The sequence below is a fragment of the Melanaphis sacchari genome, unplaced genomic scaffold (genome assembly GCF_002803265.2).
Source record: "Melanaphis sacchari strain LSU unplaced genomic scaffold, SCAv2.0 Contig8_pilon_pilon, whole genome shotgun sequence".
Lineage (NCBI taxonomy): Eukaryota > Metazoa > Arthropoda > Insecta > Hemiptera > Aphididae > Melanaphis > Melanaphis sacchari.
In genome coordinates, this window is record NW_020271635.1 from 2355910 (window position 1) to 2378103 (window position 22194).

At 24.2% G+C, this 22194-nt stretch overlaps 1 protein-coding gene across 2 annotated transcripts in view; it reads left to right on the plus strand.

Moving 5' to 3' along the window:
- The window catches only part of LOC112602626 (cationic amino acid transporter 3), an 85750-nt gene that overhangs the window by 32878 nt on the left and 30678 nt on the right, over nt 1-22194 (plus strand). For both annotated transcript variants that reach the window (XM_025350802.1, XM_025350803.1), the window contains exons 2-5: nt 620-805; nt 8001-8154; nt 10289-10516; nt 19665-19870. In XM_025350802.1, coding sequence (XP_025206587.1) covers nt 659-805; nt 8001-8154; nt 10289-10516; nt 19665-19870 — 735 coding nt within the window. In that variant the 5' untranslated portion in view covers nt 620-658. The remainder of the gene's footprint in view (nt 1-619; nt 806-8000; nt 8155-10288; nt 10517-19664; nt 19871-22194) is intronic.

The following is a 22194-nucleotide window of genomic DNA, read 5'->3' on the forward strand; positions in this document are numbered from 1 at the left end:
TGAACATTACATGGTTTTAAATTCTTAACACTTAAGAATTAAAATTATTTTGGTAATTTTTGTATGGTGTTTAATAATGGATATTGGTGAGTTAAGGTAATACGACAATAGGTTTTTTTTTTCATGTTTATTTACGTCACACCCAGTTTATGGAGTAGGATCAATGAAAGGTGTGACGTCAGAATAAGTAAGACTTGTTTATATTGTGAATACATTTAGGAATATAATATAGTGTGTTATTATTTCATCCCTTAAATTTATAAATGAGAATTAGCATTGATTTTCTTTTATTTTCAATAATTATAAATCCTTATCTACATTCTGCCTGTATAGGTTGAATTTTGTATTTGTATTATAAAGGATTTAAAAAAAAAATATTTTTAGTATGTTTTAAAATGCATAAAAGTTAACTGAATTGAAAGTATAACATTTTCAATATTTATTTATTTTTTTTTTTTTTGTGTTACTTTATAAAATGCAATCTAATTTATGCAAATTAATTTAGCATTTGTGTTAAAATAAGTTATTAAAAACAATACACCTATCTATCTATCATATTTTATTAAATACGTTAAAAAAAAAAAAAATATCATTATGTTTGACCTATTTTTATTTTTAGAGTTTCAGATAACGAATTAATCACAGTAAGAAAATCATCATGTCGGTGCCTAAATTGCCAACCGATTTCCGGAGGGATGGCTTAGCTCTGATTACTCGCATGGTCAGAACAAAGGATTTGGACGATCTTCAGGGTGAATCAAGTCCACCAGGACGATTTGATCCACACCATCCAACGAAATTAAAAGTAAAATTATTTTAAAATTATTTCATAAATTGTATGATATTGTAATAATACAAACACATATCAAAGCGGAGTATACTTAATTCTATATTTTTATGGTATATTACAAAAATATAAGTTGTAAATGGATCACTTTCAATGTATTGAATAGTTATTTCAGTATTGAATATTGTCAATGTTCTAGATTTATAAATTATTATGTAACAGTTAAATTCAATGTTATTACATTTTAATCTTACTATATAATTATCACTGCTTTATGTCGTTATGTAGACAATCAATTGCTATAATATACATGACTTCTATAAGGCATAATATATATTTAGAACTTTAAAAACATTTAAAAGTTAATGTTATTACTATTGTCATTTTGTTTGATAGAAGTTACTATCGTACAGAAAATGATATTACGTTATTCACGACAGATGAAAGCGATATTGATATATTTTTCAATGGGTGGGACTTGAAAAGAAGTTCGTGAGTGGTTTGATTTCAGATTTGACACTGTTCCAAATAAAAGAGCATGATTGTATATAATAACATTAATTGACGTTATTTTTTTTTACTTCAAAACTTTTCAGTTGTATATTATTGAGGAAATTCAAATTGTTTGACCAAGAACTTTTCAAATAAATAATTTAAAAATAAAACTATAAATAATTTATTTACAGTTAAATTCATTAGTTTCGTGCTTTATAAATATTGATAAAAGTTGTTATTTTAAATTTGTAAAATACGCAAACAATTGTAGAACATTAAAATGGTTAAAAATAAAAATGAACAATTTAGCTGCCAATATAATATTTAATTTTTCATTCACGAGTGAATACGAGTGAAAAAAAATACTGACTTTAATAGAATTTTTAACTATTCATAATATAATTGCTAAGAAAAACAATTTGTGTAATAGTAATAAATGTATCTTAAAATCACGAACATTTATCTTGAAAAAACAAGTTTTATAATACGATTTAGTTATTTATCGTAACATAACACCGGTAAACTTTATTTGTTTATAAATTATTAGTTGAATTATATAAAAAGTTTAATGTACACTGCATTAAACTTATGAATTAAAAGGAATTTTCGATTACACTTTTGGCTAAAAACTTTAGTTTAGGATTTAGTTTATTATCGAAAAATAATTTTCAACCGAATGAAATCTGATATATTATAAGTAGAACATTTAAGGTGAATTAATAATAAAAAATGATCAAAATATGAGGTTTCTAAAAGACTAAAAATAATAATATCTGAAATAAAACAAGATAAACTGAATTAATATTTATACCTACTACAATAACAGTGCTTACTATTAATTGGCTGTTCTGCTACACTATTTTGATAATTACAATAATTTTTCAGAGAATATCGATAATAATATGAAAAATATTATATGATTTGACGTACAATTTTGAACGATATTAATGCACAAAGTTATACAAAGATCATGAAAACAAATTTAAAAAATCATATTACTGCTGTTTTTGTCAGCACTCCAGTATACCTTAACAATCTCTTTCGTCTACCATTATTGGTTTAGAAAAATGTATAATATTAGTGTTTTAAAATATTCAAAACAAAAACAAATTTAAGCGAATTTAATGTTTCAACGTCGGGAACACTTTATGTCAAGTATTCTTTGAAGATAATTTGGTCGAAAACATGAAATGCTATACTGAGATTGCTTGAGAGATGCATGGAATGATTTGAGAATGGGTATATAGTTAAGCGCGCTAGTGGTTCTCTGACGCTTTTGTTGTCCGTATAATTCCATCTAGTTTACTGGCCTCTTTATGCGCATTTACTTACAGACTGTTCGTAACTGACACAAAGGGACGGAGTGATGAAGTAGTAGCGATATATAGAGTCCAGTGCTCTTGGTATATACATATTATGTGTTCCAGGTGATCGTATGTGGCGTTTACCTACTTACGCGGTAAAATATTGATTAGACGCCAACTCCACGAGTAGGGTATGCGTAAACTCGCGGGCGGGTGGTAGGTGATAGTTAAGGCGGGGGTAAGGGTGGGGGTGGCGATATTGTAGGCGAGAAGGCCGGTTTTTTGAAAGGGAGAATTATTGTAGAGCAAAAACATTAACATATATTGAGGCCAAGATATTATTTTAACATTGCATGGTTATAATAACACTGTATACTTACTCCAAAGTTTCGTTTTTATACGCGTGCGTGTTCGTACACTTAGAACGTAGGTGGGTCGTTCTTTTTAGGTAACATGTGCAATAAATCTGTCGTATCGTGTCCACGGAAATAAATAATAATAATAAAAAAGCCACGAGACTTAGAAATATAGCAAGAGGAATGAGAAAATATAATATTTACTCTGAATGAAAGTTGAACTGAAGAGCAACGACCCAATTACGCGGGAGGTTACACACCGTGACAAATAGCCGTCCGTCACCTTCGGTTAACGTGACAACTGTTGAAATGTTTATTATGGTGAAACGATATTTTTCACGTATTTTAAGATGACCTCCTGACGACAACTATAATTCCGTAGAGTGCCAGTTTGTTTGCTTGCCCAACCGAAAATCACAGAACATGGTTAGATATTTATCGGGAATTTTCGTATTTACTACTAAATTCATAAATTTTAATTTGTTTTATGTATTACGCACCTATGCTAATGTTTTGATCTATATGGTCTGTTCTTGCTTTGAACCAGTTGAACAAGAAAAAAATTACCAGCGTAATATACCACGACCAACGACGTCAACTAAAATATGTATTCGTAATCTGTGTTTTACTCGCTTCAAAAATTGTCATTTGGTACATACCACATAAAATATAATAAACCATCATATGCGTTATATTGAAATTATTATGCGGTATATGAGAGTAGTTGGTACGAAATATAAATAATATTGAATTCGTCGTCGGTTAGACAACATTTTGAGGCTATGGGTAATTATGTACCTACATGATAAACCTCTGCAGTCTTGTATATTTAAGACTCATAACAAATAAACACATTTGTAATCTATAGAACGTACATAAAAATTTTGTTGTGGGTAACAGCTTTTATTGGATATCAATATTTTACATGGCCATTTGTCAATACAATATGAGTTATATAACTGTTTGTTCTGAGGAAAATTGATAAGCACAATGTTTTTAACCTTAATCCATAATATTAAATTGTACAGTACCCAATACTTATCCAGTTTATATTAAAGTATTGGATTTATTAATAAAAATTAATTTTAACAATTCACTACGCTAAATGTTATCCCAATTTTGCGCAAAGTCAGTTTTATTTTAATCTATTGCTTTAAATTTACTATATTTCATAATTTGGTCTTCGATTTAAGTCCTTTATTCATAGTGTATTATATTATTACGAGTGGATAATATTATAATAAGTATGTATTATGGAGAACTTAAATCAAAAATGTTGAAACCAGTCTGATATAATTTAGCTGCAGATATTATTTATATATAGGTACTCGTAATATAGTAACGCTATATTTTCATGCTTGTAATTGGTTTTTTTTATACGTTATTATATTTTTTTCTGATGACAGTTTTGTTTATGAAATCATTGAACCACCAAATTGTTTTTACCACATCACACGACGTTAAATAATAACCACTAATAAAGTATTGTAGCCATGTTAATAAAATATATGATATATTTTTTTTAAATTGTTTATAAACACAGTTGCTTGTTAATATGTTTACTTATATATTCTGAACTATACATAATTTATCTAGTCATTTCACTTTTATGTTTTATTTATTAAATTTATCACCATAATTATAATTTATGATTGTACACCGTTAAAATTTTGATAAGTCATTAACAAATAACAACAAAACGGAAAAATATAATATACCAATTAATAATATATTAATAATTTTACACAAATGTATTTTTACTTACTATTATTTACTAATAAGAAATAGTTTTAAAAATAAAAATAATTATTTCTGAATGATTATATAATAAAATAGTTTTCTTCGAAGATTTAATTTATAAGTTATATGAAGCTGTTATAATATAGTTATAATTATAATGATATTGTAAATTGTTAAATACCAATAAAAAACTTTATTTAAATTTTAATAATTTATATTTTTATCCATGTCATTATGAAAATTATTTTTTCATTTAATAAAATAAGTAAATTATATGTATTAAAAAATATGATTTAAATTTAAGGAATTTTGAACACTAAATTTATTATTCATAACTTCAATACTATGATTTAGCTAACAAAATATAACAGTAAAATATATTTTAATAATAATGGTTTAATTGTGTACATTATTTTAGGTTCATAACTTTGTTAGACAGATTAATTGAATTTACCAATCATTCTTCATTTACTCTTATTGTAGCATTATCTTTATATGATGTTCTGGATTTTTAATACATTATACTATACCTATATTATATTATAATAGTATGTATATTTTTTATTTTATATTAAAAATCGTAACAACTTTTAGTTAGATTATTGTGACATTTTAACATTTTATGATTGATTATATTTTCACTAAAATTCAAAATATTAAAAACCAAAACGAATTTTATATTAATACAATACTATATTATAACTGAATCATTTTTTGAATTTTAATTAAATTAAAAAAAATGTTGATTGCTAATATATTGTATTGTTTTTAGTTTGACAATTTTACTTTTACATATTTACGTTACAGTTCTTTTTTAAAATTATTTAAATATAATATTGTGCATATTAATTTATATAAAACACTTAGATTTTTAATTTTTGGAATTGAAAACAAGTTACCAAATTGATTTCATTAAAAGCCATAGAAATGCAGCACTATTAAGTTATTTTTAACTGAAAAATAACTAAACCAATATTTATATCATTCCAATCAAAAGCAATTAAATCTGGACAGTTTAATTTTCAACACAAAAGCGCTAAACTAAAATTTAATACTCACCAATAATATATCAATATTTTATTTCCAGTAGAATTTTTTAATATGTTTATTTGAAATTACACACACTATATAGAAATTAATTTTAGGTATATTAAAAAAAAAAAAAAAAATCTAACTTTTTATCAGGGAAATCCTTAAATTTTAATTGGCTTGTAACTTTAATTAAATTAATATTTTATTATTTACGTTTGTAATTTGACAATCGTTTAAGAATCAATTAAATTTATTCAAACCATATCATGGATATTCACATTATACTTAAAAAATATAATATTGTGTATTTTTATCCTATGTCAGACTATTGTAAAAACGTGAATAGTCGACTTTTTCATAAAAAACCTGTTTAACTATAACTTAAATATTTATCAACTAATCATACCGATATTGCACACCAATTTTTGTCAAAAATTATTAATGTTCATCTATACGCATTTAGATGTAAGCCATTTAATGTAATATAATAATTGTTTTAAGAGTAATATTGAATGGACTAATTTATTAAGTAAGATTAGTATTTTTGCTCGTAATTATTTAATTAGAAATTCGAATTAATTTTTGTACCTTTTATTAAAATAAAATATTGCACTGATTCTCTTTTTGAGAAAGCACTTTTGTTCAGTGGGTTATTTAATTTGTAATAATACTGATTAATTTAATATGACTCATGATTCTTTTAGTATGATAGATGTTTACTTTTTTTTTTTTTAAACTGATTATTCATCATTTATACTTGTTTTTATTATTATGTTTTAGTGCTTAAATTTATTTTGATTATTCTTAGTTATTATTATAACGTATAATGTAAAGAGCTTGCACCGTAAAACTGTAAAAATAAAATTAAGGTAATGTATGGTCTACGTGATTACTGAAAATAAATAAAAATATAAATTTTCGTGTAAAAATTAAATAAAGGTTTTTTTTAAATGTATAAAATACTTTTTTTTGCAAACTCGTTTTTGTATTTTAGACATTTTAGTCGTTATTATAAAACCATCTATAAAGTTTCAATCGTTCATGTTGTCAATCGTAACGACCTTTCACCATTTTTTTTTTCTTTCTAACAGTTAACAATGCAAATTGTAGTATCAGTTTCATTTAATCGTAGATCATTTATATTTAAACAGATGGTTATTTTTTGGGGAAAAAAAAATAACACAACAATAATTTATAGGTAGTAGGTACTAAATCTAATTAGATTAAACGCTAAAAATATATGAATCAAATGCATGTATCTAATTTTTTTATGAAAAATTTAATCACGCCAGACCATGAAACTGAATTTTTTATACTGTGTTATAAACACAATATATTTTGTGTTAAAATATTATTTTATATTTTGTTGGTCGGTCAGAACGGTAATGACAGAATGATTCTTTTTGAAAATATGTGTATAATATTTTATAAATTATTTTTATTTTTTACAAATAATGGACATGACATTTTCTGAATTTCAAAACGTACTTCATAATATTTGTATATACAAACCATGTACTTACAAATGTCCAAATTTACGTAAAATCCAAATGTTTGTTTATGTTTAAGAACGAAAAGTGAGATTTTAATATAGAAGCGTTTAAGAAAAAAAAAAAACTAAGAAACTTACGATTTGAATTAAATGCTAGATTTTAATATATATATATATATACATATTATATGTAATTAAAGTAAAAATAAGATTAACTATTTTTGCAAGTTTATAAAGGCTAGTGAGATGTTTGATTTACAAAATATTTAATAATATTTAATATTTGATGAATATTCTGTATGTAGTGTACTACTGTAAGCATCCGTGTAGTGGAATTGCCTACTCAACGTGCCGCGACACTCAAAAATCAATATCGTCATCTGGCGTCGGAAGAAACAGTTTGTAACAAGAATTTTTCTCCTAAAATCACGACGTCCTAAATTAAATAAACGCCATTCTAGAACAACTTTTACTTTTTAAAAATTACCATCATCTTATAAATTTAAGTTTTATTAATTTAAAATATCATAAAATATTATATATTACAAAAACGTTGAATAAATTATAAAATTAAAATTAAATTATTTCTCAAAGGTCACATGTATCATATTAAATACATATGTATTCTATTCTATTAAACCGTTTAAGATATATAATGTACAATTAATATAATTAAGTACAATTATTCTTACGCGTAGAATTTTTTAAACTATTTAATTAGTAATTACTTAGCTACAATATCTAATGTCACATTAATATCATATGTTTTATATATTTTGTTTTTTTGTTCACAGAAATGTCTGAACACCATTGACTTGACCTCTCTAGGTGTCGGCTCATGTTTGGGAACAGGCATGTATGTGGTCACTGGACTAGTTGCTAGGAGGTTTGCCGGCCCTGCGGTTATCCTCTCGTTTATTATAGCCGCTGTAGCATCACTATTTTCGGGTAAGAGCTAAATACAAATATATTATTATTGGTATATCAAATAGAAAATCACTATGTTTCTATAATAATAAAAAAAATAAAAAATATCACATTTGACGTAAATATTAATTTTGTTATTATTATTATTATTATTATTATTACTGTTGTTTATTTGAAATTGGACATTTGTTAGAAAAATAAATTAAATCAATTTTAAAATGAAACAAAATACTTTTTAGAAACATAAAAAATAATAATATGTTGGCTAAAATCAGGATTAAATTTTTTTTTAAAAGCCAATTTAAAATCTGAAAGATACTACTTATTCTATAAGTTATTGAATAGACGTGAGTAATACTAGTCTTCTAATCAACATTATAATTTGATTCCATGCTTGAATGCACAAGTTTATCAATTGGATTACACATTTCTTAATTTTTATCTTCTAGCTTTGTTCACACAGTCCATTTGTAACCTGATTGAAATTGCCTATTTATTTGTTCTGATCTAATTAATGATTTGATTCCATTCATAAAAGATTTATCGTTTTAATCTATTTACACATAGTTTATAGGTTTAATCAGTTGTATCCAAATACGTGATTTGTATTTGTTTATAGGCCAGGTTGGTGGTTTTTATCTATATTGTTTTAATATATATATATAACTAAATTTGAACTAATTGTTTTGATAAGAGTATTCAGAAATAAGTTTGTTCGCCTGTATTATACTTTAATCATAATTTGAAACGTATTTTACAATATTATAGAAATAAATATGCGTTTAATTTCTAAAAGCAAAATTATGTAAATATATATAACGTGTTTTATTTTTTGGTAAAACTTTATATACTATATTTTTTAACATATACTTTGTTTATTCAATATTTAAACACGAATTTTTAACGATCGACGGTTATTTATAAGTAAAATTTAATATTTTTAGTGTTATAATATATTATTTCACTTGAAACATAGATTTATATAACTACCAAATAGCCGACTCTTATAGAATTTAAAATAATATTTATAATAAATGGCCACCAATTGTTATCGAAGAGTAGGCTTTCACCAAATTAAACTAATGTTTATTAAATGCAATTAGATACTATTAAAACAATGTTAGTATGTAAATATTCAATTTATTTCAAGACAACATTTTTTTAAATATATATTTTTAATTTTTAATAGAATCAGAATCAAGAATTTTAACACCACGTATTATATTTCAGTAAATATGTAGAAATATTAATAAAAATAACTATCCTTTAACTTAAAAGATAAATTAATAATGACAGTAAAATATGAAGAACTGTACATCATAAAATAATAACTGTTGATTCACGATTTATGTTTATAGTATATTTAATATTACCTGCTATAAATCATAAAAATTATGATTCATAATGTCGTTAATTATCATTCATCTGCAGGCTTATACAACATAAACATTCACCTCTTAGATAAGGAATAGTAGGTAACTAATTAATTGGCTAAATTAATAATTTAAAATTAATTATCTAATATTTTTACATATTTGTGAATTGAAATCTCAAAAACGCATTAAATTGTAAAACTCAAATTGATTTTGCGTGTTGAAACCAATAATCCAAATTTTATTTCTAATGCATGTGTTTTAAGCCTTAACCTTATTTTTTATCTCCACAATCTATTAATTTTTATTTTATTTTTGATTAATGAGTGGATAAGCGAGTATATATACATGTTATAAAATATCAACAAACGCATTGCAATATTTCGGATGTCTGTAGTTTCAACCCTCAAATCCGTATTTTCGACTTATATATTCTCTAATTCGAATTATTCCTTTAAATTATTCCAGAATTAAATCAATATAAAACGAAAAATAAAATGTTAGTTTAAAAAATATTACTCTTATATAATATATATATTATTACAACGCAGTATTTTTTTTTCTTCATAACAATAATTTAGTTCAATAAATGTCAGAGAAACCAAACCGTCTGATGAACAGTACTATACGTCTTAATTTGTGTTTCACGATGCATTGATTTCAAATTTTACCCAAAACCCTTAGACGATTCAGTTAATTTTAATTATTAATATTCTTATTGTTATTCCTGATAATGGTCGAGACATAATAACTAATTATTAGTTTTGTTTTCTCTCATATAGGTGCGTGTTACGCTGAATTCGGAGTCCGGGTACCAAACACTTCCGGTTCTGCGTATATGTACAGTTACGTCACCGTCGGTGAATTTATAGCGTTTTTGATTGGCTGGAATATGGTGTTAGAATATCTCATAGGAACATCGGCATGCGCGTGTGCCCTGAGTGCGAGCCTGGACTCGCTCACAAACGGTGCTATTAGCGCATCTGTTCAGAATTACGTAGGGTTTCTTGGTGAGTACATTTAAATATTATAATGGTAGATAGCGGCAGATTTAAGGAGGTTCACCTGCTTAATTTTTTTTTTTTTTTTATGTGTTTTTGTTATATTTTGGTTATCTGATTACTAACGATGATCAAAGATTCAACTTTTTTTTGTTGAAATTCTATAGTATAGTCTAAAAAATTAAATTGTTTGGTAATAATATTAATTAAGAAAATATAAACATAGAATTTAACTGTTTATAAAAATGATAAAATAGAGGCAATAATGTGTTGTTATAGGAAAAAAAATAATACTATGAATAATTTATATTATGAGATTAGAGTTGAAGTTTCACCATAGGATTTTAATAATTGAAAAGAGACTTGATAAATGCTGCAAATTCCACTAATTTGACTGCATATACCTATATTTCTACATAACAGCTGTCTAGTTAGATACAATAACAGTTTTATATCTAATCCCATTTCCGTAAAAATATATATCACTAGGATTTTGAGCTTGGTTATGATAAGGAAAAGAATTGAAATTTTAAAGTGTATTGGGGGAAACTACTAAAGATATGGCATTAGCCTCATATATTAGTATTTGGTTATTTTCCTGTGGTTACATTTTACAAGTGTCTGTTAAAAGTGTGCATTGTGAATGTTGTCAAGAACTACTAGATATTTTTGGACATAGTGCTTTATTGAATACCTTTTTAAATAAACATTTTTGAGTGAAACATTAATATTTTTACAATTGCTAAGTATTTCACGTTTCAAGTTTGTTTTTAAAAATTTTATTTACATTTGCTAAAAGTCTTGAATACTGTGTACACTTCCGAAGGTTTTATTCAAATTATCTAGTTATTAATGTTATATCGAACAAAGTTAATTTATTTAATCATCTTCAGGTGGTATAAATATATTATTATTACGCTTATAATAATTACATAGTAGTATCATTAATTAATGAAACAAATTTCAATTGAAATACGCATATTGTTCCAAAGAAATTAAACACTTTTAAATATTATTAAAAACATATTTAATATGATGTTATCATTATTAGAAATATGATGTTCAAATAATTAATTTGTACACATAAAGTAAGCCAGTTTACACAAAAATTGTTTTATTTATAAATAAAGGTAGATTTATTTATATTTTGAACATTTTTGGCAATTTAAAAATATTATAGTGTTTATATTATTTATTTCTTCCTATTTATATTCATATTATGAATTAATATATCGATATATTTTAGAATATTATTTGTTATCACCATAAAAAGTTATAAATTTAACATAGAATATTATATTTTAGTTAGTTTTGTGTAATTTATTTATATTTTTAATAAATTTGAAATTTACAAGTAAATTTGAACCTTTATACTGATATATCAATTTTTTATTATTTCTAAAGATATTATACTAAATATTATGTGTGTAATGGGTTTTATGTATTACCCATTTTGATACTAAGCATACAATATAATTAATATTTTAATAAGCAGACCGGGTACATCTTGTACTTGAAGAATAAAAATTTTTAACCCAAGTTTAAAACAAATTATAGGCGTATTGTCATAACTTATAATAATATAATTATTATCTAAAATGAGAAAATAGATAACTAAAACAGAATTTCTTTAGTTTTTTTTCATTCACCCAGAAAATTGTTAGAAGTTTAGAAAGTAATGAATGCATGGTTATATTAGTATTAGTAGGTATTTGCGTTCCTGAAATCATCGATTGTATACATATTCCATATTAACAACCATTATGCAATATTGTAATGATTGGTCGAAATGATGTTGTAAAGCTTGGATAATTATTGTTGAGAATAATATTTCTGTGTCGTAATCGTCATCGTATTAAGATTGAATTTGTGCTTGTTTAATGATGACTTTAAATATTAAAAACGTCGGTAGTAATTTCGTTTTATTGTCGCTAAACACCTACTATTACATAAAAATAAGAAGAAAGAGATAGAAATAGTTTGTGAACTATGGAGAATAAATGTGTGGTTTATTATATACGGTTTTTTTATTAAACTATAATTCATGGAATAAAATATATATTGTTTTAAATTAGACCATAATTTAACTTCATATATTTAGATATTATATATTATATTAAATGGTTAAAAACCAACATAAAAAGAAAAATCATTTTAAGAATAAATATCACAATTAAAATTTATGTAATAAATATTATTATGTTAGTATACTAAAATAAAAAAACGACTACAAATAGATATTTGAGAATAACGTGTACTTTTTTTATGTAATACTAATAATAAAATTAATGAAATAAAGATATACGTGATTCATTAAATTATAAATATGTACATTTATATTTTATAATAACAATCTCTTGTTACTTGAATTCATGTTCAGCTATTATAAACAATAACAATAAAAAAAAATTGTATGTACAAATCAAAAAATTGTGAATAAAGTTGTAACAAAATATTTTCTTTTTTGATAATTTCATTGAATTTCAGTAAATATAATTAAACATTGCAATTCATAACTTTTTGTTATGAGCTTTAAATTTAAATTATTTAATTAAGAAGAATTGAAAATTTTAAATTGTATGAAAGCTGTTTTTATTTGTTCATTCGTTTTCCATATACCTATCTACCATAAATCAAATAAATATCTCTTTTAAAATCTTCTATCTCATTTACTTAATTATAAATTCGAATAGGTTTATATTTTTATTTTCACCATTAAACTGTCATATGTTATTTGTTTCATATTTTAATTTAACTGAAATGTATATAATTTCTGTATTTATTTAGTTTTACATGCATTATAATTATGGGAATGAAAAATAAACATGATCCTACATGTTTCTATTGAACATAAAACTATATTGTTTTTGTGTTAAAAAAAAAGTTGTTTATTTTACGTTTCTATTGAAATAAAACATTTTTAACTTAAAAACTGTATATTACTCATATTCAAAATAATTTCAAAAAGTGTTTAGTCTACCACGTTAAAAGATTAAAAGTATTTTATTTTTGATTATTTTGAAACAAATTCAATTTGGAATTACATTTTACATATTGATAATTATAGAATCTATAATATGATTTAAGTAATGTGATACGCTGGTACATATTCAAAGTTTACTAAAATTAATATTTCATAAGTAAATAAATAATGGAAAAATATTAATTCAGTATGCATAATCCTATATTACCTATATTAGTATTTAAAAATGAATAAAAATTGTGTTTTAAAATATTAGTCCGAATTTATCAAGTACACTGTTGGTTTTATAATGAAGATTTTTTGAAATATAACAGTAAAATATATTCGACTGCACGTTTTATTTTTCAAATGTATGAAAATTTTTATTGTTCTCAACTTTATTATATCACACACACGTGGCAATAGCTTTCTCGACGTGTAAAGAATATAAGATTTTTTTTTCTTCTTACTTTCAAAATAATATGTATGCAAGGCCGTACCTAGAGGGAGGTTTAGGGTTAACCCGCACAAAATTTTTTCGCATTTCGTAAACTTAGAAATTTAACATCTGTTTTTTTATTATTGATATGATATTAATAATATAGTATTATAACTAAAACAATTGCAATATAGTGCCAAAAGGGCATTTTGTTGCATGGTGTTAAGACTGCGTCTTAAAAATTTTGCTTCTGACTACATTTGCCAAAACAAAATTAAAAAAAAAAAAAAAGTTGTAACATAATACTACAGTATAGATTAAGTTTCTAGATCATTTTTTTTTTTTTTTAGATTTACTAGTAGCCAAATAAAATCTTTGAAAAAGCAAGTGGTCATATAAATCCATACCAGAATGATCTATCGAAGTATTTGTAGCATATTCGAATAGAAGTAAAAACTTTTTTCCATTATTTCATTTTTATTAAAAGTTTTGATTAGTTTATCGGTGTCAACCACAACGCCTGAAAGGGCTTTTTTTCTCTAAAAATAATTCAGAATTGTTTGCGAAAAGCTATTACTGAAGATAGACTAACCGGTTTAGCATTATTTAGTGTGCATAGAAATATTTATGTATGTCAATCCCGAAGAAGTAATCAATCGTTTTTCTAGTAAAAAAAATTTAATTTAAAATTTGTGCTGCAAAATCGAATTACATTTTTTATTATGTACTATACGTATTTAAATAATTATTAACAAAACCTATTAATTTATATACAGATACTTAAAATATATGTATTTAATTTCTTCAACGCATTTATAAACTGTTCGTTATTTTGTACACCATTTACTACGATTTATAAAATATTTTTATTTTTATTTGTCAAAACTGACCATAAAAATATATTCTATATACTTTTTATTAGTATATGTATAGTATGAGAATTTTGGTAAAATATAATGAAATACAGGTATAATTATAAGTTATAACCATGTGATTGTTAATGTTTATTTCGATTACCGTTTAAAATAATGATTTTATGATACTCTGTTCGCTGATAAAATGCGTTTACACATAAATCCAAACACGTCATATATCGTCTTAACAATCATTCTAATCATTACTAGCAGTCGTATTCTCTAGGTTGACCGAGTATAGAGAACATTATGTTCATAATTGTATTAAATTACCTACAAAACATTGTTGGAACATCAAATATCGATCATAGAATTATCTTTCTGAAAATAGTGTGATAAAAAGAACTATTTTATAATATTATATAAACATCAATATTTATTCAGTTTGAGGTAATTTGATAATGATGTAAACGTTTTGGCTGTAAGTTCAAACAAAATATTTATTAGCATTTATTTATTTATTTTTATATACATTTACCTCTTAACGCCCAATATAGACGTACCATTTATTTTACATTTCAAGAAAATATGTATTAAACTGTTATTTTATTTACATAAAATAAAAATTAAACCAAACATACACAGCGATTTCCATTATATTATGCACTACGGCCCAGTGCAGATGTATCCAAGATTTTCCTTAAGATAGGTATCGCCACTTATATACTCATATATTTTATTCAAGTTTAATTACAACATTTTATAGCTTATTTAAAACGTTATTTTATTAGTAGATAATTGTATAATACTATTAAAACACAAAACTTGGGGAAAAAGGGTGTCATATACCTGAAATATCTTCCTTGCACCTATATGTACGTGTCACTGCAACTTCTACCCATATTTCGTTGACTGTATTGGCTTTTCTTTTCAACCGAGATTAAATTAAATTATTTACACGTCATAAACAATGTTTTGAACGTAAAAAAACATCAATCATGAACTCATAATTAAATTATGTTTATTCGAAAAGAACGTGACTACCATTTTAATTCTGATGAATTTTATTTTTCAGAAGCAACGAAATGTGTTTTAATTCTTAAAAATATACACATAATATTAATATTATGAATTCTCACATTTTCGTTTTGATTTTTTATCTCATTTAAATTAATTTTTAGTGAATGATATTAAAAGACATAAAAATGGCTATAACTGCAATTTGCGATTTGTATTGAATTATAATTTTTCATGGTGTATATTTTATTACGACAATAACATACTTAATTCAATTTATTTTTTATATTTTATGAACACCATTTTTCACCACATTGTGTGTGTGATTTCTGTAACGCAACAGCATTTAATATGATATTTTTGATTAATTTAAAATATAAATATTTTATATATTTCAATATGATAAAATTATATCGTCCTGTACAAACTAATATATTATAACAAGATCGAAACCTAAAAGTTTACACAAATGATTAAAAACAGAAGTATAATAAAAACCTGTTTTTACTTATATAGAATTGTGTGTTAGAATACGTAATTCTATTACTTATTTGTATGTATTATTAAACCGAATAAGAGTCGAAATAAAAATTATTGGAACTTGTAATACGGAAAAAAAGTTAATTTTTAAATTATTTGTTACCTAACAATATTTATCAATTGAGTACATCGTCCCCAAGGAATCAGATGTATTGAATCTATAATATAAATTTTGATTTTCGCATCTGAAAACTTTTGGGTAATTAATTTTGGGTTGGTATACGTTTCATTTATTTTATCTTGTATGCTGTTGGCTACTGAAATATTTTAAAAAGAATTTCCTGATTATATTTTAAAAACATCATCTCCAAACAAAATAGCACATTTCAGAGGTAATTTAAAGACGTAGAATTTATAGTATTTTTAAATTTATGCTAATACTTGCCTTAAATCTAAGAATCCTTTTGTCTACACATACTACCATTTTTAAATCAAGTGTTCCTTCTTTAATTTGAAAAAGATAACATCTATTAAAGATACAGTACCAATGGAGAAAGTTTGAATTTATTAGTCATAGACCATTTTGAAATAGATACAGTTAATATGACTGCTTAATAAGACGATAAGCATTAGTTATTTAAAAATTCATCAATCAACATGTTAAGTTTCATTTTTTTTTCTTCAATGGTAGGCAATTTTTGACGTTTGAAAATTTTAACGAGTATTTACGTTTGATTTTTCTGAGAAATATTTTTATTTTTCTACTTAAAAAAATAACTATTGTCATCATTGGGAGATACATTTATATACATATAAATATTTTTAAATTATTGAGGATGATTTTATTTTTTGTTTGTAGAATTCAATAAAATATTAAATTATACTTAACTTTTATAAATAAAAGTGAGTGTTTATACTTTATAGATCATAGATTATATACATTTATGAAATTGCATTTGTTGGAGGAAGGACACGATGTTAGATAATGTGAGACATATCATATCTAAAAGTTTAAAGTTAATAAATAATATACGAATTTTTGATTTTTCTGATTACTTAGAATATACTTAACTGGATAAAAGAAAATCATTGCAATGGTAAGGTAAAATAGTAAAATAATTTTGAACTAAGAATAGATTTAATAAATATGGGCTCTGATTGATTAATGTTTGCCGGTTGGAAAGCTTATAAATTGATGCAGGAATTCTTTCATACTGTATTTGCCAATGTTCTTGGTACACATTTTTTTCAATAAATTGTTTTCTAAAATTTTAGTTATTACTACATTTTAGCGCCTTTAAAAATAGAACGATTTTCAACTTCCACTTCTCACCAAATACGTTTATCACAATTATACAAAATAAAATATGGTATGAATATATATTTTAAATAGCATAAAATTTCAACTAAATAAATCCATAAGCACAGATAGGTTAATTATAAAAAAAAATATAATTATTTACATCTTTTAGACATCAATGTATAATCCAGTTATCGATTAAGCAATTTTGGTGAGATTTTTTTCTGTAGAATCATAGCAAATTACTAAAAAGCTCGTTAAGCTAGATTTAGATTAAATTACCCTAGATTTTAATAGTTTAATTCGTCACAAAAACATAACTGACCTCATTACTTTTACAGTATTATTACGGTAGCTAGGATCAAATGGGAGTTAAAATTGGAAAATCTTAATCCAATATAATTGAAATTTACTTTTTTTATTTTCATCGTCGTTGCAATCGTTGCCGGAAAAAAATACATTAACAGAGTTGTTTTTAGTCAAATAATTTAAAGTCACTAATGGCGAATTCAACAAGATTATAAACTATTTTTTAGAATTTATTGTTGGTATTTGTTTTTTTAAATTTTAAACTTAAAGTTTTAGCCTTCTAAGCTTTCGTTATCACTTTTTTAATTTATAAATAATATAAATTACGCATTCATAATATATGCATTTCATATTATGTATATTTTTATAACTAACTAAATAATTAGATAAAGTTATATACTTGTTAATATAATTATTTAGATATAAATTTATATTATTATTAGGTACAAATGCATAAAACTAATTCTAAAAAATTATACTTAAAATTCAAATACTTTATGCACCACCTACTGCCGACATAATATATTTTATAAAAATATTGCAATTAAAGTAATGTATTTTACTATCATAATCATAAAATAGATTGAATTCATTTTTTACCAAAAAAAATGCATTTAAAAATATCATTATACGTATAAAATATAATAGTATACATTAAAATAATTTTAAGTATTCAAGAATAATATTTTTAAATTGTGTTTAAGTATACCTAAAAATGTTTAGAGTTTTAGTTATGGTATGAATAAAAAAATTACTTAAGGAAATTCTTGTGTTAAATTTTAACTATGAAAATTGAAAATTGTATTCATTTTCCGTAAATTATTATGATTTTGGTGAACTTTATCAACATTTTAACGGCAAACACTTATGAATAAAATCATATCTATCTATATTTTATATTCTTAAATAAATGTAATAACGACTTATAAGAATCTATTATCTTTTATTTTCATGCTTTTTGACTCAGCAAACGTTTTTTTATTCATTATTATATAAAAAAAAAAAAAGTTATAAATTTCAATCGCCTATAAAAATAGTCCAAAAAGAAAACTATAAACTATTTGTATAAAATAAAAATATAAAGATTTTAAAATAATAATTTCAATTATTTACAGTTATTGTTTTTGAGTAACCAAAAAAAAAAAAAAAATGAAATTGATTTTGTTGAATATTGTTTTGCAAAAAAGTTCTCATTTTTCCTTAATTTTTGTTGTTATTGGTTATTAAGAAAAGAACCGGAATTTACTTCTCGATGTACTGACTAGATCCTATATGATATTATAAGACGCCCTCGAAGTTGAAAATCAAAACATTTTTACTGCCCTAAAAGGTAATTACAAATGAAAAAAATAATAACAAACACATTATTGTAAAATAACTACATTCATCGCACCGTTTAAAATTTAAAATAATGTAAACATTTTAGCATCAATTTTAGTCAAACCCTTGATAATAAAATGCACTTATATTTGTTGTATAGAAATATTTTTTTACAGTTTTCAGTACTTTTTTTTGAATTCACTTTGTTACCTTTTCGTAAATATTTCAGATATATTTACACATTTTATACGAAACTTAAGTATTGTCCTGCCACGAAACCAATCAATAAACTTGAATAATATATATATTATTTTTAAGCATGGTATAATACGTGTCTACAGGAAATCCGTTACTATTGTTACAAATTTCTTAGAAGGTTCTTTTCTTCCACACGAATTTATGCATATAAACAAAACGTTTATGGCAACGCCTGTAAAATGTTTTGTTAATTAATAATAATATTTATCTTGTTACAGGAAAACCAGATATCCTAGCCGCTGGCATTACTCTGTTGATGATGGTGCTCCTTGCAGCTGGCGTAAAAAAAAGTTTGATATTTAACCATCTGATGAACGCCATAAACTTGGCCGCGTGGGTATTTCTCATGAGCGCTGGATTATTCTACGTTAATCTTGATAATTGGACCAAAAACGATGGGTTTTTGCCGAACGGCTGGGGCGGGGTAAGTTTATCGAATCGTCTCTATAAATTTGTTTATATTACAATAATTCATATCAATATAGATAAAGTCGAATCAATATTGTTATTATTATTGTTATTATTATTATGACCAACATCAACATCATCATAAAAGTATCGCGTTCGTCAAATAAACCGTTGGGTGGGTATATAATATTACCTTTCAGTTAGATATTGATATTTTCACGTAGAATAATTTGGTTATAAAACGTGGCGTTTCACGATGTTGAATTTATTATGCGCGTAACTTCGTATATCGAAAGTCAATATCGATGATGCGGTGCGATAATAATATATAGAAAACTCACAACGGTATTTTTTGTTTATTTTTCATTTGACAGCCGTTTTTGTGTTAAACGCATCTGGTAAAAATGTTAGTACCTATTATATTTATAACACGATATGAAATCGGTGAAATGCAGGTGTTGATGGACGACGGTCGAGCATTTTTTACGTCGTCTCATTTTAAGTGAAAAAAAATATATATCGCCACGAACGTCATGGGTTTAATTAGATCACCATAGGTGTCATTTAAGTTTTAAAAAAAATTAAAAACATCTACAGTGGATGGTTTAAAAGTTTGTTGAAAACACGTATGGGTTTATATAAAATGTAATAAGATACGCGATTACTCTATATAATAGACATTTAGTAAAATGTACTTTTTTTAAATTATTTATCAGCGTTAATGTTTACAGTACTTACCTGCATATTTTTATGTAAAACAAAACTTAAAATAGTTCTGAATAAATTTGGTTAAAACTCAAATAAATTAAAATGTGTGTTTAAAAAAGCATTTTTGAACGTGTTTGATCAAAGGGGGTGTAAGTATAAGATGATATTAAAATACATTTTGCCTTAAGTTACAGACGTGAATATCCCACGCTTCTTATTATAATATGTAGATACCCTTGTACTTGTCTCCCAATACTTGCGTAATCCTTTGATAATCCTCTCACATTTTCTGTACATAAATCATAGATTTATTATGGCTAGTTGATTATTTTGTATGCATTTGCATACTTTCATTAGTTGATTAAAAAAGTATACTTATTATGTAATTTATTTTTTTTTTTAACTAGGTATTAACTTTTTAGGATTTTGGTATTTGAAAGGAACGGATTTAGATTTTATTTATTTTTTGTAAAATTAATAGTTGAATATATTACTTTAAATTAATAATAAGGGATTAGAAAATACGTTAAAATAGATGTAAAGTATTTTGTTTTGATATTTAAAGTTTCAACACATTTTTCAATACAAACTACTAAAATCAATCAACATACCTAATTTATTGTAGCAATTTTTATTTTTATGAATTTTATTTTTCTTCCGAGATAAATTTATATTAAATTGTTTCTCTTATATATACCTTTATTAGGAATATAATATTTTAAATGATTTTTTTTTTTTTATAATGGCTAACGGATGAAATCTATGTGTCTGTCATGCTTAATCAATATATCTCACGCATTGGATAAATTTAATTTGACATATGAACCAACAAAAGTCGAACGATAACTATGACGAGTTAAATGGTCTCTCAATCACTTTGAAAGACAAGAAAGAGCTGTCAACGATAGTACGAATTCAATTTTATTGTGCGATATTTTTCAGTGTAAATAACTCACACTTTATAGGAAATATTATACAAAAAAAATAATATAAATACAAATGAAATAAAATAAATACGCCAAATAGATATATCCATGTATATTATGTCAATAAATTGTATTTGTTTTTAACATATATTTCGAATAAGCAACAATAATAAATATAATACTAGGATATAACATAATTAATTAGCCGGAAACCCAATAAATATAAAGTAAATAAAGTAGTTCATAAAAAACTATAATATTTATAATTGATTATTCATTTTTAAACATTTATTTCTTGTTAAATATATTGATGGATGCTTATCGTTTTGGTTGTATTTTAACAAAGTGTGATAAAAAACTTTTTATCATAATTTTATCGTTATCCAATACAAAATATTAATCGCTCATCTGGTATGACGCGTACAATAACTTATGGGGATATAAATCAATGAATAACTGTTGATTTTTGTTTAGGACACCGACCAAACCAATTACATACACTCGAATAGCGTTGTATTTTTATGAATAAATGGTTTGATAAAATAAAAATGAATTTTCGCTTTGCCCCCATAAATGAAGGTAGTGAAGGCGAATGGCAATAAATCGTTCTGGTATATGGATAGTAACTGGTCTAATAATACTACCGAAAATAGTCACCTCGCCTTTACGACCCCTTCTTCAGTTTGATTACGACCTCCTTTTCTAT